The sequence below is a fragment of the Bufo gargarizans genome, unplaced genomic scaffold (genome assembly GCF_014858855.1).
Source record: "Bufo gargarizans isolate SCDJY-AF-19 unplaced genomic scaffold, ASM1485885v1 original_scaffold_1528_pilon, whole genome shotgun sequence".
Classification (NCBI taxonomy): Eukaryota; Metazoa; Chordata; class Amphibia; order Anura; family Bufonidae; genus Bufo; species Bufo gargarizans.
Window position 1 is genome coordinate 91,050 of NW_025334399.1, and position 16,498 is coordinate 107,547.

Sequence of the window (16,498 nt, forward strand, 5' to 3'; positions counted from 1 at the left end):
CACCACTATCCGTCACCAACATGGCCGCCCAGGCGCCTTCCTCCTTACTAAACGTTCGAGGAAAAAAGCACTAGACAACGTTACGTTAACCCCGCCCTATGGATGACGTTGACGCCGCTCATTGGTCTTCTGGGATAACTGACAAACAGCTTTCACCAATAGCTACGCAACATTCTTTTTCCCGCCCAGTTAAGACTTTCAGCTAATGAGAGCCGCGTGGTGGGCGGGGTATTGATATTACGGAATACGGATGCTCCTCAGGGCCAAGAACGTTCTCAGTAAGGTCGTCGCGTTTGAGTGACGGCAGCGCCTGTCAGTCATGAGCTGGTGCGTGTCCCGTGTGTCCGCCGCTCTCCGGAGCCCGGTTGTCCGCCGTTTGCTCAGCCAGAGCAGCAGTTCCCGGGAGCAGCTGGACGCGCTGGTGAAGAAGGACAAAGTGGTGGTGTTTATAAAGGGGACGCCGGCGCAGCCCCTGTGCGGCTTCAGTAACGCGGTGGTGCAGATCCTGCGGATGCACGGGGTGGACGAGTACGCGGCCTATAACGTGTTGGAGGACCAGGACCTCAGGCATGGTCAGTGCTGGCGGTCACCTGGGGGGTCTGGAGGACTACACCTCCCATCATGCTCTCTGCAGGATAAGCTGTGGGTTGTAGTTTTTCATGGGATGTAGACCCCCCCCCCCAGTCTCTGTGCTGACCCTATATACTGGTGTCTATATGCTGTATACTATAGAGGGGTCTCCCCATAGGAGACCCTCCTCGAATACACACTGGGGTCTGAAAAGATAAGGGGTGACAGGAATATCAGGTGGGGACCCCCTGACCAGGTGTAGTCAAGGGGGTTGGTATTGGGGCCATAAGTACTAAAATGTTATGGTGAGGAGACTTCCACAGGGCGCTAGACAAGTCCTTATGAAGGATTGTGGCCCCTTTAAGGCTCCAAGAACATGGTGGCAACATGTCCAGTGACCAGGGGTGACCCTGGAGTGGGAGAAAGGAGACCCCCGCCAGTACTCCTCATGTGCTGTAACCCCCAATACTGACCCCCAACAGTAATGTAAACCCCCAATACTAACCCCGAGAAGTAATGTAAACCCCCAATACTAACCCCGAGAAGTAATATGTAAACCCCCAATACTAACCCCGAGAAGTAATGTAAACCCCCAATACTAACCCCGAGAAGTAATATGTAAACCCCAATACTAACCCCGAGAAGTAATGTAAACCCCCAATACTAACCCCGAGAAGTAATGTAAACCCCCAATACTAACCCCGAGAAGTAATGTAAACCCCCAATACTAACCCCGAGAAGTAATGTAAACCCCCAATACTAACCCCGAGAAGTAATGTAAACCCCCAATACTAACCCCGAGAAGTAATGTAAACCCCCAATACTAACCCCGAGAAGTAATGTAAACCCCCAATACTAACCCCGAGAAGTAATATGTAAACCCCCAATACTAACCCCGAGAAGTAATATGTAAACCCCCAATACTAACCCCGAGAAGTAATATGTAAACCCCCAATACTAACCCCGAGAAGTAATATGTAAACCCCCAATACTAACCCCGAGAAGTAATATGTAAACCCCCAATACTAACCCCGAGAAGTAATATGTAAACCCCCAATACTAACCCCGAGAAGTAATGTAAACCCCCAATACTAACCCCGAGAAGTAATGTAAACCCCCAATACTAACCCCGAGAAGTAATGTAAACCCCCAATACTAACCCCGAGAAGTAATGTAAACCCCCAATACTAACCCCGAGAAGTAATGTAAACCCCCAATACTAACCCAGAGAAGTAATGTAAACCCCCAATACTAACCCCGAGAAGTAATGTAAACCCCCAATACTAACCCCGAGAAGTAATGTAAACCCCCAATACTAACTCCCAATATTAACCTCTTATACTAACCTCTAACAGTAACATTAACCCTAACTTTTAACTCCTAACTGTTTATACTATCCTCTAGTCTAACCCCTAGCAGTAATAACCCCCAACAGAAATATTAACCCCCAATACAAACACCTTACACCCGATACTAACCCCTAACACAATATATCTGTGCACACTGCGTGTATTATACAGTATAATAGATGTTTATGTACATATATATAGTATATACCGCAGTGTACTGTTATGTGTATACCGCATAAATCAGTACACTGCTGTATATATTATATACACACTGTGTCTCTTGCCACGTGGCGTCGCACCCCCTTCACCCACTCCATTCTAGTTTCTACCGTGTGACCCGGATGCCTCGTGGTGCGGTATTATCTGGCAGGATGCACGGTCCGTGCGTGTTGCTGCTTGCCAGTAGGGCGGTATACGGATATTTTCATATCTGTATTATGACATCGCATCCACCGTTCACCCAACTGTTGCAGCCGATCACTGTCCTTGGTGGTCCCCTGCCGTACATGCAAACCTTACCAGCGATTGGCTACAGAGCTCGCGATGTGTGTGACGTCACCGCGGCAGAAGGAATTGCATAACGATTATTATATTGCGCCATCTACAGCTTTTGGCTTTTTAAAATCCTGACAACCCTGGATGATTATTATTATTATTCCGGCGTCCGGCCTGCAGGTATGTGCCCTCGTTATTCGCTCCTAGGCACTTGCGGTTATTATGACGCTGCGTCAGGTGCCCAGAAATCCAACTCGCATGAAAGTCACGAGTGTCAACGGGTGGAAATGCCTCTGGGGATTATAATAGTGCTGCTGGACGTATGGGACATAATGGGGGGGGGGGGGGGGGCCTGCTCCTCCTGTTCCTAATCTAATAGAGGGCCCTGCAGTCAGCCCCTCTGCAGCCTGAAATGGCTGATAACGGGGAGCAATAGATTGTATTCACCTGTTCTGTATTCACTTGCCTCTCCTGCTTCAGACCGCTCTCTTCCTGCGCTCTCTGATCTTTTGGGCCCGGCACTGATGTCGCCCAGTGCCAGGTCATAGAGCGCGCCTAGGTGTACTGCCTGCTGACACTGTACGCAGGAAGATGATCAGGGAGCGGTGAGTACAGACAGCGCAGTGCTTGCGCACCGCTCCCCCACATACTCCTCTTGCATGCTAATGACCGTCCATAATGGAAGCGTCCATTAGTATTCGCTTTATACGACGCACTGCCATTCTACCCCAACTTTAGGGGGGGGCATCTTGTAGTCTGAAAAATACGGCATATTCACCTGTCCCCGTCCTGAAATGGCTGATAACAGGGAGCAGTAGTTTGTATTCACCAGTCCTACAGTCGGCCTCTCGCCAGCTTTATATGGCTGATAACAGGGAGTGATTCAGGGCTGATCTGTGTCAGCACGTACTGCAGTGTCCGGTATTGATGCAGCAGAGCCGTGTGTGTGACATTGTGCGGTGCGGCCAGCCTGCCAATCTCTCCACATCTCCACACGACTATCACGGTGACTGTGCACTTTTATCACTGACACAGCTGAAACTTCGTCCCTGTATCGTCGGGCAGTGCCAAGAGGCCAAAAGGCAGGTGTCCTCTGTTTCTGGACTGTCGGATGAAGGGATGGTCCCTGTTAATTTCGGAGGCTGTTACCAGTTATAGGATTCTAGTCCCTGCAATCCAGCATGAGTTGGCCTATCTGTAGACTAGATGGCGGCCATGTTTCTGGATTAGCAGACGCGGGGTTAATGGGGATTTTCCGTATTATCAGACTGTCACGCTTTTACATGCACACTGGCGGGCTGCTCTTAAAGGGGCCGTCATAAAAAAAATATCTTTTGAGAATGCGGTACCTTGTGCAGTCAGCTGATCGTCCCCCGATCCTGCCGGCGGAGGTGTGGCCAGACGTTTGCAGGGTTGATGTAGTATTACATAGGTGACCATTCACATGAATGAGAGACACATTCTGGTCCTGAGCAGAGGATGCCCATATAGATGGGGGTTGGCCAAAGAGTTAAAGGGAGTCTGTCACCTCCACATGGCCATATACAGTGCTTACATTGCCCTATAGCACACCTATACATGAAGGTCTATTTCTTTAGACTTGCAGAAGCTGGAAAAACAAACTTTGATTGATATGCAAATGAGCCCTCGCAAGTGCCCAGGGGCAGCGTTCACTGTGTTGGTGCCCTGCCTTTTTTCATTGTTCCCCCGCCCCCGCCCTCCTATTCCCTTGCATCATCCTAAGGTCCAGCCGAGATCCCGTGACTGTGCACTGCCTCGCCGGGCCGGAGCATGCGCACTGCGATGTTGTTGGTACGGCGTCGCTTTAACTACTGCGCATGCTGCGGCGAACGGCTGGTTTTGCGCGGGATCTCGGCCGGACCTTAGGATGATGCAAGGGAATAGGAGGGTGGGCATATGCAGAAGCTGGGGCGGGGGAACATTGAAAAAAAGGCAGGGCAGCCTGGGCACCAACACGGTGAACGCCGCCCCTGGGCACTTGCGAGTGCTCATTTGCATATCAATCAGTTCGTTTTTCCAGCTTCTGCAAGTCTAAAGACAAAGGCCTCATGCACATGACCCTTTTTTGTTTCTGTGTCTGTTATGTTTTTTTTTTTTTCTTTGCGGATAGGATGCGGACCCATTCATTTCAATGGGTCCACAAAATACGCGGACAGCGTCCGCATCAACACCGTGTGCTGTCCGCATCAGTATGTCCCAAAAAATTGTGCATGTCCAATTTTTTTTCTAGTTTGCGGACAAGGATAGGCATTATTACAATGGATCCGCAAAAAAAACTGATGCCATACGGAACGTCATCCGTCTTTTTGGTTGTTTTGCGGACTGCAAAACACATACGGTCGTGTGCATGTAGCCAAAGACAAAGGTACAATAACATTCATGTATAGTTGTGCTATAGGACAATGTAAGCACTGTATATGGCCATATGGAGGTGACAGACTCCCTTTAAACCTATCCCTTATCTACAGGATAACTGACTGATCAGTGAGAATGGGGTCCCCCCCCCCTCGCTTAGGAATGGCGGTCAAGCATGCCCACTACAAGTATCTCCGGAATTCCCCTAGACATTAATGGAGCGCCCGCAAGCATGCGTACACTTCAGGGGGTACGTGGCCCTAGTTCCTGTGATCGGTGGGGGTCCTAGCACTGTGGATAGGGGATCATTTAATGTAACAGGAATACTCCTTTAAGATACCTCAGATATTTTTTTTGCTGTGGTTGCCAGGGCGAAGATGGGGGTCAACAGTCAAGGTCCTCCATTGTCTCTTGTCCATGTATCCTCCCCCTCACAATGTATCAATTCATATGTTGCAATGTAACAACACAAAAGATCCTTAAAGGGGACTGCACCCAAAATCCTCCCTCTAGGAAAACAGGGAAGAATTGGTGTAGCGCCCCTTTAATTTGGGACTTGTCATCTGATTACCTCTTCTTCTTTTGTCTCGCAGGGGTGAAGAATTACTCGAACTGGCCCACCATCCCGCAGGTGTTCCTGAACGGGGAGTTTGTGGGGGGCTGCGACATCCTCCTTCAGATGCACCAAAACGGAGACCTGGTGGAGGAGCTGAAGAAGATGGGCATCCGATCCGCCCTTCTAGACGCAGAGCCGAGCCAAGAGAAGAAGTAACCAGCGCCGGCGGCTCCGCCTGCGCTGTGAACTGTTTCTATCGAAGCCTTACGAACTGTCCTGTCGATCCTGCAGGAAGCAAATGTCTCCTTCCTACTGGGTGGGTTCTTCCTATAGCCGCACGGAGAAGGATTGTACGCCTGTCCGACACTGATCACACTAGAGCAGAAATAAAGTCTAATTCTATAGTAAAATGGCCGCAGCGTCTGTCGCGACTTCTGGAGGAGAAGTTGGCTACTTCACTGTGCAACTACACCTCCCATCATTGCCAGCTCCAGGAAGAGATTCCGTCAAGCCCATCACTGCATGGTTAAGGGAGGATTGACTGCCAGGGAGAGCGTCCAAGTGACTAGGTGACATCCCAAGCCAATATGGCCGACAGTGTTGAGCTTAAGAGAAGCGAGATTTCATTCATGGTTGTCCGGATGTAAAAACAAAAATGCTTTCTTCCAGAAACAGCGCCACACCGGTTTGCTGGTTGTATAAGGTATTGCAGCTCAACCTATTTACTTGAGGCAATACCAGAATAATTCAGGAGGTGGGTAATCTAAAATTTAACATTTATTGATAATGCAAATAAAATATAGAGTAATTCCTAGATAAAGTGTGCAATTGCAAACCTTGGGATAGAACGGGTTGGTATACACTGACATAAGCCTAAGTGTCCATCCCAAATGAAAAATACATATAAACACTTAAATAGTGCACGGCGGCACCAGTAACCAGTTGTCCTACCGGTACCGTGAGACAGGATACGGATCGTTCACCCCCGACAATGCTCCTATGGAGGCTTCATAAATGTTGACAAATGAAAAAGATGGTGTCAGGCAGTGATACACAAGAGTGCAGGGTCCCTGTATAGGCCCTATGGTTGACTAACAATTATTTCCCTAATTCTAAGTATAGGTAGCAGCCTCACCACAGGGCACTCGTCCTTACAAGGACGACCCCGTCCGGAACCTGTCCCTGAAAGATAGTACTAAATTTCCCTAAAGGATCTAGAAAAAAAGCTCCCAGAATACCTGTGGGGGGTCCGCGCTGAATATTTATGCGTAATATCACTAATGAGAGATGAGCCCGGGTGCGAAAGTAACTACAGCTGGCACCAGGCGGATTGTATGAAGTAGGTTGTGGGAAATAGGCCGAGTCCGCAAGCCACTGTAATATGGTGGAGTGGGTGCAGGAGCTGTGTCCTCATTTGGAGGTGTCGGCTGGGACACAAGATAGAGGGTAACTGATCAGCAGGGGTCCAATGGCTGGGCCCCCCGCCGCTCATGAGAACTGGGGCCTATTTGACTGGAGCGCAGTGGTCATGCATATGCTTCCACCGCTCCATTCAACTGTATGTGAAATAGGTGAGTACAAGCGCCCAGAAGTGTATGTGTGTGACGGATGCTCAATTTAAATGGGGGAGGGGGGGGAGAGTGGGCCCCCATTCTTGTGATCTCAGCGTCGATCAGACAAGTTTTTACAAATGCCTGTCCCCGCGTTGTGCGTGCTATTACAGCTCAGTCCCGTTCACTTCAAGGGAGCTGCAATACCGGAGGCGACCCATGGACGGGGCGGCGCTGTTCTGGGATGAAAGCATCGGTGTTCTTGTAATCCTGCACAGGAGGAAAGCTGCGGCAGGGCTGTCCCTAAATGTCCCCTGCAGAAATCGGCGGCGCTCGCAGCCTGGAGCAGTACGGGTCGGATACAAAGTTATTACCATTTTAAGGAACTATTCCTCTACAACAGGGATACCCAGCCTGCAGCTGTTGCAAAACTACAACCCTCAGCATGTCTGGACAGCCTACAGCTATTGGGGCAGGCTGGGAGTTGTAGTTTTGCAACAGCTGGAGGGCCACAGGGAGAGCATCCCTGCGCTACAACAATTCCTTGCAGTTCTGCATGACCAGAGGGGGCACCTGCAGAGACTGTCATCCTGAGCATCTTTGGGCATGAATGGAACACCAGAACTACAGTGAAAACTGACACGGCTTGAGCAGTAGGGGAGAGAGTACGGGGGTATTCTATCAAAGATGCTTTATATTTTATATACTGTTCTTATGGGATGCTGGGTGAAAACTGTAAAGGTCGCTGGTAATGGCTTCTGAAGATGTGCAATTGCGCCCCCTCTTGTATCAAAATAATGTCATTTTTGGTGCTGCAGAGTGAGCGCCGTTAACCTCGTGTCGCCTCCTGATGTGTAATCATCCGGCCGTACTTTTCTATAGCTCAGTGTATGCGCTGAACTGTTTCATTAAAAAGGATCGGGCGTCCACATTGGGCCTAATTCTACTTGGGTTTTCTCAGTAATAACACAAAGTCTTAGGCCTCATGCACACGGACGGTCCGTGCATTGGGTACCGCGATTTGCGGTCCCCAGCCCACAGGCCAACATCCGTGTGGCTGTCGCAAACAGATCCAAACCCCTTCAACTTGAATGGTTCTGTGATCCGTCCGCACTGCAAAAACATAGGCACGGTGAGAAACCCCACAGAAGGACTCTGTAGAGCTTCCATGGGGTTCTGTGCCTCCGTTCCGCACGGAATGGGTCTGCATCCGTGATGCGGTGCACAAACGGCCAGGGCCCGTATGGCACACGGTTTGTGTGTATGAGCCCTTCGTTTTATCTGATGCTGGGAAAGCTGGGTGACGGATCAAATGGGCACCATTAAACCAATAAAAACGTCCTCACCCAGCTTTCCTAGAAGCAGAATTGTTAACAGCTTGACAGAAGAGGACGCCTCCAGGACTTACTGTTAGTAAATTTACTGACCATGAGGAATCCTGGATTTTGTCTCTTCTCCCCCCCTTCCCTCCCGATTCTCACAGGAAATAGTTTATCTTGTCCCCTGCCCTGCACATTGCTGCTCGTCCTACACGCCCTGACTGCCACCAGGAGATAGCGATCCTCCGCCGAGATAACGACAACCCCGAAGAAGACGGTTGTCAGTTACAAAGCTCCCAGAGCAATCTGTTCTTAAAGGGGAATGACACCGGTGTACTGCTTGGCGTGTCGTATGGCCGCATTGGTCAAGGACAATGATGTACTGTAGAGTCCATGAGCCAAACGGAACCCACAAGGGCGATCAAGTAGCGACTCGCCGCGTGATCTAACACAGGGATCGGCAACCTTCAGCACTCCAGCTGTTGTGAAAACTACAACTCTCACCATGCTTCATTCGCTTCCAGGGGAGTTCTGAGAACAGATAGGCAAGTGTGCATATTGGGAATTGTAGTTTCACAACAGCTGGAGGTTGCCGATCCCTGTTTTAGCCCTTCGCAGGGTCCCCAGCAGATGGGCCCCCACTAAACGGCATGTCCTAGTCCTATAGTAAAAGGGTTATCCAACCTCTATAAATACCCCCCAAAATGACCGGGCCCCTCGCACAGGTTATACTTACCTGGCACCCGCGTTGCTTCTGATGCGACATGGGTGTCGGGGAGCACGGTAAGTATAACCTGTTTGGGGGGCATTAGAAGTTGGATAACCCTTTTCCAAGCACCCCTACCCTCATAAAAAATGCTAGAACTCGTGTGTTTTTTGTTTTGTTTTGTTTTGTTATTCCTCCTCTTAAAAAGATTTTATCATGATTGGATTTGTATTTTTATAATTTGGGCAAAGTGGACAAAGGAAATAAAAATCGACGCATCCTGGGGGCTAAAATAGGCCTTGACTTTAAAGGGGTTAAAGGTATGTTTTGTTTTTTAGGTTAGAGTAATGTTTTTTGCAATTGCCAATTCTGTTCTGCATCGCTCTCCCAGTAGGTGGCGCTGTTGTTGCATTAGTGTATGGGAGGGAGTTACCGCTAGCTGAATTAAAATAGCCATGATCTCCAACCTGCAGGTTTCCAGCCTGTGAAACTACAACCCCCAGCCTGCCCTGTCATCGCAAGCTTGGAGTTGTAGTTGTCCAAAGGCTGAGGAGAGGTGCTTGCACACGATGCTGAATTTTCTGCAAGTGAAAATCCATTCTATTCACCTGAATCCAGGTGCTTGCATTGAAATGAATGGAACCGATTTTTCAGTCGTGGAAAATTCTGCAACAAAATCCGCAGCGTGTGAAGGCGCCCTAAACGGTACATACATTGAACGAAGGTGCTTTAAGAAAAGGTGACACTTCTTCTCCTTTAAGACGACGACGATTGTGCCTGTGTGCAGTTCAGGAGTCTGGGAAAGCTGACCCATCTGGCTCCGCAGCACCAGCCTGAGGTCTCCTGCGTGCCTCGGCGCGCCTCGCAGGGATTTACTTAGTGAGACGCTAATGGTAAGAGCGGGGGGATTGATCCGGTGTCTCGCGGGTCCTGCTGGATTGATGGAATTGACTGAAAAATCTGACGGCGGTTTGAATATTTAAAGTGACAGCGTGATGGGAAAAGACAGCGGGAATGATGCAGGGTACATTAACCGCTTCCCTCCCGGCTGTTGACTCTGTATTATTACAGACATTTCTTCTAACACTGAGTAACGAGCACCCCCCGAGTTCTATCTGTTTCTCTGAAAGCTGGGTAGCGCCCCTTGATGCTCTATGACAGGGGTCAGCAACCTTGTGAAACTACAACTCCCAGCAGGCAGACTTGCTCAGCCAGTCTCCGAAATCCCATAGAAGAGAATGGAGAATTCTGGGAGTTGTAGTCTCCCAACAGCTGGAGGTTGCTGACCTTTACTCTGCGAGACCTTGTCAGCGACAAAAAGACGATCAAAAGAACGTCCAACTTACCATGCGTGTACCCATGTCTGCTTGCTGTCAGTGACTAGCAACATTCCTGTTAACATTCAGAGGCTTAAAGGGGTTGTATCGTCTCATACATAGGATATTCCCCCAATGTCTGACAGGTGCAGGTCCCACGCTCTGTCTTTAGAACGGATCCCGTAAAGTGAAGGAGGGTGCGTTGCACATGCGCACCTGCTCTCCAGTCATTTCTACGGGAGTGCCCAAAAAAAGCCAAGCAGAACATTTGGCAGCCCCATTGAAATGAATGGAAGCAGACTGCGCAAGTGCGGCCACCACTCCATTCAGTGGTTGATGGAAATAGCCATGGCAGCGCTGTTATTTTCGTCAGTCCCATAGAAATGAATGGAGGGCAGCTGTGCATGCGCAATGCGCTCTCCTACACTTTACGGGCCCGCACCTATCTGACATTGGGGGGCATAGCCTAGTGATATGACCCCAATGTATGAGATGATACAACCCCTTTAAAACCTCTACAGACCTAATACTTCTCAAAGCTGGAGGTTTGTTACAGTTGTGTCCAGTCTAGACAATCCTCTGTCTGTTTTGGGGCAGGAGGATTTTTTCTTCCATTTAAAATAATAGATCTCAGACGGAACTGACAAAAACGGATGCAAAATGAGACTGAGCATCAGGTCCCCCCCCCCCCCCCCCCCGTTCTGAGAAATCAGAAAAAGGCCTCATTCACACGATGGATGCGGACACCATTCACTTCAATGGGGCCGCAAAAGATGCGAACAGCACTCAGTGTGCTGTCTGCATCCGTTGCTCCGTTCTGTGCCCCCGTTTTACGGACACGATTAGGCATTTCTATTATGGATGGCCCATTCTGTTTCGCAAATTGCGGAATGCACGTGGGCGGCATACGTCTTTTGCGGACCGTGTGCATGTAGCCGAATGGCAAAAAGAAACGTGATGTGAGCCCACCCTTATCCACGCCGATCTCGGTAACTACCAGGAAGGAAGATTTGTGCTGCCGATGTGTTTAGGTCTGTCTGGACTGGATACAATGGTAACAAACCCTCAGCTGCGAGGAGTTTGGGGTCAGGGCGGGTTTCTCAGCCTCATGATGTCAACTAGAATGTCCTCATTTACTCACAGCAAGCAGAGCTCTTGAAAATAGCAAGAACTTGAAGCATAAAGTCTATTAGAAAGCTGAATCATGAAGCTTCATGGACATAAAACCAGAGCTCCGAAGTCCGGAAGGGCCGAGCCGATCCGGGATGACTGATGGAAATGAGCGACAGGATGTAGCCTGCGGCTGACGGTATACACCCGGCCGCCACTGCCGCTAATTGTGCCCCGGTCTTCCCCCGGCTCACGGAATATATTAATTTACTTTGAAACATTTTCTATTCAGCGCTGAGGATTTCCCCGTCACATAGATCCTGGTGATTAACAGAAGCTTCTCGCAATCTCTACGACTCCGTTCCAGCTGTGTGACACATTAGTCGCCACGGCGATCCGTCTTGTCACCGCATTGTCCTTACTTACAATTTATTTACATTGTATCAATGTTTTGTTACTGGAGTGAAAATAATAATAATATTGATACATCGTCATATAGAGAGAGCGGAGCCGCGTGTATGTATTCGGCATAGTGCCGCCTGACCCGTTATTGGAACATTGCACCCCGTGTTTGCCATTGACCAATCTGCATTAGATTTCGTCTTGCTCACATATATAATATATGTTGGTGGGTTTTATTAACATCAGTCAGGGGCGGGCTGGCCATAGACCCTACAGGGAAATTTCCAATGGCCAGGGGGCCACCCAACCCCTTCTCACGGCCGCCGGCTGAGTACATAACGATCTGATGGTCTCAGCATTAAATGTTAGGATCGTCAGATACTGGCCGCTATCCACAGGTGCCCTCCTGAATTCAACTGTATTACCGTCCTCAGGACAATGATACAGTTGAACACTGGGGTGAGGGTGGCAGTATTTTGTTCTGCACTGAGGTCATTGGTACTGCAGGGGCGGTATTTTGTGCTGCACTATGGTATTGCTGGCCCTGTCTACTTCTGTTGGCCCTGCCTACTTGTATTGACCTGCCTTCTGTCAATTTGGGCCCACCAACAACGTGAAGCTACTTTTAGTTTTTTTCCAGGACCACTTTAGATTCCCAGTACCCACCTGACATCAGTTCTGTGCAATGATTTTCTTTATGCACCCGACTGAGCCACACGTTACATACAGTATGATGCCCAAGAAATAGTGCCACCACATACAGTGCCAAGCATTATGCCACCACCATCATAGGGTTTAATACAGCAAAACGGATGCGTCCTGTTTCTGTTATGCTGGGGAGTCCTCTCCTTCATAATGGAAACGGGACGGATCCGTTTTGCAGCTCATAGACTTCCATTATGACGGAATGAATAGCGGAATGCCTCTAAAGGCATTCCGTCACAGAATTGCGTTATGGTCCGTGGTAACGGAATCCATAACGCAATTCACCTTTTACCACCAAACGAAGTGTGAACGAATTTCGTAAGCGGAAATTCGCTCATCTCTAAATATCACCATCACATAGTGCGTGGTAAGAGTGCCATACAGCGCTATAGATGAGAACCGCACTATATTCTGCCTAATGTAACAGGAGCGCTCACAAAAATAGTATTTTCTACCTCCAGCTACTGGGGTGAACACTACATCTTCTGACCCAGACACTGAACCAGCAGGAGCTGCAGTGACATGTGCGATCACACAGCCCTATGAAAATTCAGAAGTGAGCAGAATTCAGAATGAAGCTGTGGATGGGACTAGAGAAGAAGACGTCAAATAACATGGGGACTACTGCTCCATCTGGGGTGACTTCCTGTACCTATGGGCAGCCAGGGCGGCTTGGTCTCCAGTAGCAGGCATGGTCCCAGTCTCTAGATAAATGTGCCGTCTCAAGCGGTCTGATTGCTCCCTCGACAATACCCTAAAAAGTACATAAACAGTTAAGGTTCGGTAATTGGCTCTGTATCGGGGCCCCTATAACTTTATTAGTCTGATTAGGGATGGAGCACAGCACTCGCTTCTACTGAAGCAGTTTGTTCAGCGGCAGAGCACGTATGGCGGTCTGCCACGTGAGTCAAGAAAAAGATCTAACGACGAGACATTTACACAAACTCCCTGTTACTCTGAGCGGGTAGAGCTGAAAATGCTGCTTATTTATAACACACCACGCAAAATTTATTTATTTTTGCACATTTTCCTCTTGGGTTTGGGGCCAGCCGAACCGTGGTTGTGTTATGACTCTGGACCCCATCCTAGTCATTGCTGGGGGTCCCATACACTCCTGGGGTTAGGTAGGAAATATTCTTTGTAGACCCGTCCCTTTTTAAATCATGCAACCTGCGGTATTTTTTGAGCACTATTTTGTATTGTGTATAGCACTATATGGGCGGCACTGTGTGCTCCTGTGATCAGACCCTGCATGGTGATACAGTATTATTCAGGCACCTTGCGGCAGTATTACTCTAGAGTGCACTGTGCGGTATTATTTCTGACAGCATTGTGGTGGAACTACTTGGGTGAGTTACTGATACGAGGTCTCCGTTAACCACAGTTATGAAGGAAGTGGCTCACCTTCTGTACCAATCTGTACCATGGTCCTGAAACCGTGATGGTCCATTTATACTACTGCTGCCCTCTTACGGGGTAGAAAGGCCTATGGGTTTGGCGGTACATCTGAGCGCTTCCTGTAGGGGCAGAGAATAAGGCAGGAAGAAGAAGCTTCCCATCTGTGGGATAGAGAGGTAGGTACATCAGCATAGTACCAGCTGGAAAATGGGAACTGGGGGCAACGGCCAACCATATACCAGTGAGTGGGCACCAAGCCTCTGGGCACACCTCAGGGAGAGGAGATGAGACTTTGCACAGAGGGCATGGGTGCCCCCCAGGGTAACCCTAGGGTCATCGTCCAGCGCTGTGTGGGGTCATGTAATGACAGATCAAGCTCTACATTCTATGGACCCTAAAATGTTGACTGGATGGGGCCCAGACATCTCTAATGGTGGCCCCCGACCAGCCAATGTATGGAGTCCTCCCAGCAGGATGAGGTTCTCATCTGCTCAATTTGGCCTGCTCCCCGTTGCCGTATTGCGGACCACATTTGCGGATCTGCAATACACGGGCGCTGTTCCGTGGCCATTCCGGATCACGGATGCGGACCCATTCGCTTCAATGGGTCTGCAAATCCGGAGATGCAAAATGGTGTGGAACGGAACCCTATGGGAGCACTACGGAGTGCTTCCATAGGGTTTCGTCCCGTACATCCGTTTCACAAAAAGATAAAACATGTCCTATCTTTTTGCGGAACGGCTGGATTGCAGACCCATTAAAGTGAATGGGTCCGCGATCCGCTGCGGCTGCCCAACGGACGGTGTTTGTGCATTGTGACCCACATATTGTGGGCCGCAGCATGACCACGGGGCGCACACGTTCGTGTGCAGGAGGCCTTAAGAGAAGTTTGCGGGGAGCGCGTTCACCTGATGGCCATGGATTTCCCAGAGCTGACAGATCTCTTTAGACAGGAAAGCTTCCCCCGGAAGATGAATAAATGATGAGGATTCCCCTCCTAGGTCTGCAAATGATTGTGTCAGGACTGACCCCAGAAGCCTCTACCAGGAAGGATTCATATTCATTAGTGCAGTCTGTTGGGAGTGATTGTCTGGAAGGAAGGGATTGTCCTGCGGTTGGTGAAGTCAGCAGGGCAGAGTCTGTCGGGGATTGGAAGACATGATGGCGAGGACACCTTCCCTTGCATCTGCGGCAGCGTCATTTAAAGCTGGGACTGCAATGATTGAAAAATGCTCTGCCCCCCCCCCCCATTAATTAAGGTCACCTATCTCCAGCAGGGGTGGGCTGTATCACCATGCAAACCAAGTGAATAATTGGGGCCCCAGAGATCAGGGGGGCCCCTGCTGGCCATAAGTGGTAGGCTGAAAAAAGGACAAAAGGGGTGCATGTGCCACCTGTGCAGCCAAGGGTCCAGGGGAGTAGGGGGTTCTTCTGAGTTGTGGAATAGTAGCAGAAGTACCCGGGATGCATGAGAGTGGGCCAACAAGCGGGGAGCTTAGTGGTGTGATGGGGGCCCCCAGACATGATGTAACATCCAGGATGCACAGCAGAACCCCCCATCTGTAGCCTGTATAAACACCTACAATCCTCCTGCACTGCATCTATAAGGTGCAAGATGGCAGCAGTGACGTAACTCACCCACATCACCACTCTCTGTGCTGTCCCTGGGTGGATAAGTAATATAATGTATGTGACTCGACCAGCAGAATAGTGAGTGCAGCTCTGGAGTATAATACAGGATGTAACTCAGGATCAGTAATGTATGTACACAGTGACTGCATCGGCGGAATAGTGAGTGCAGCTCTGGAGTATAATACAGGATATAATTCAGGATCAGTACAGGATAAGTAATGTAATGTATGTACACAGTGACTGCACCAGCAGAATAGTGAGTGCAGCTCTGGAGTATAATACAGGATGTAATTTTGGATCAGTACAGGATAAGTAATGTATGTACACAGTGACCCCACCAGCAGAATAGTGAGTGCAGCTCTGGAGTATAATACAGGATGTAACTCAGGATCAGTACAGGATAAGTAATGTATGTACACAGTGACCCCACCAGCAGAATAGTGAGTGCAGCTCTGGAGTATAATACAGGATGTAACTCAGGATCAGTAATGTATGTACACAGTGACTCCACCAGCAGAATAGTGAGTGCAGCTCTGGAGTATAATACAGGATATAATTCAGGATCAGTACAGGATAAGTAATGTAATGTATGTACACAGTGACCCCACCAGCAGAATAGTGAGTGCAGCTCTGGAGTATAATACAGGATGTAATTTTGGATCAGTACAGGATAAGTAATGTATGTACACAGTGACCCCACCAGCAGAATAGTGAGTGCAGCTCTGGAGTATAATACAGGATGTAATTTTGGATCAGTACAGGATAAGTAATGTATGAACACAGTGACTCCACCAGCAGAATAGTGAGTGCAGCTCTGGAGTATAATACAGGATGTAACTCAGGATCAGTCCTGGTAACTAATGTAATGTATTTGCGCCATTCAGCTCATAAAAATGGCTGCACATCTACACAGTTTCTCCTTCATGGTTGTGAAGGATTTAGAGGCTTTGTTCAGTTGCTCACATCATATTACTATAGGGGTCTCTTCTTGAAACCTGCAGAACAGAGAAAGAA

The 16,498-nt window shown here is 49.0% G+C and overlaps 1 protein-coding gene across 1 annotated transcript; it reads left to right on the top strand.

Moving 5' to 3' along the window:
• Nucleotides 1-254: 254 nt before the first annotated feature.
• LOC122923374 (glutaredoxin-related protein 5, mitochondrial-like) lies at nt 255-7,837 on the top strand. Its single transcript, XM_044274169.1, has 2 exons — nt 255-572; nt 5,384-7,837. The coding sequence occupies exons 1-2, from the start codon at nt 320-322 to the stop codon at nt 5,560-5,562; spliced, it is 432 nt and encodes a 143-aa protein (XP_044130104.1). The 5' UTR covers nt 255-319; the 3' UTR covers nt 5,563-7,837.
• The last annotated feature ends 8,661 nt before the right edge of the window (nt 7,838-16,498 follow it).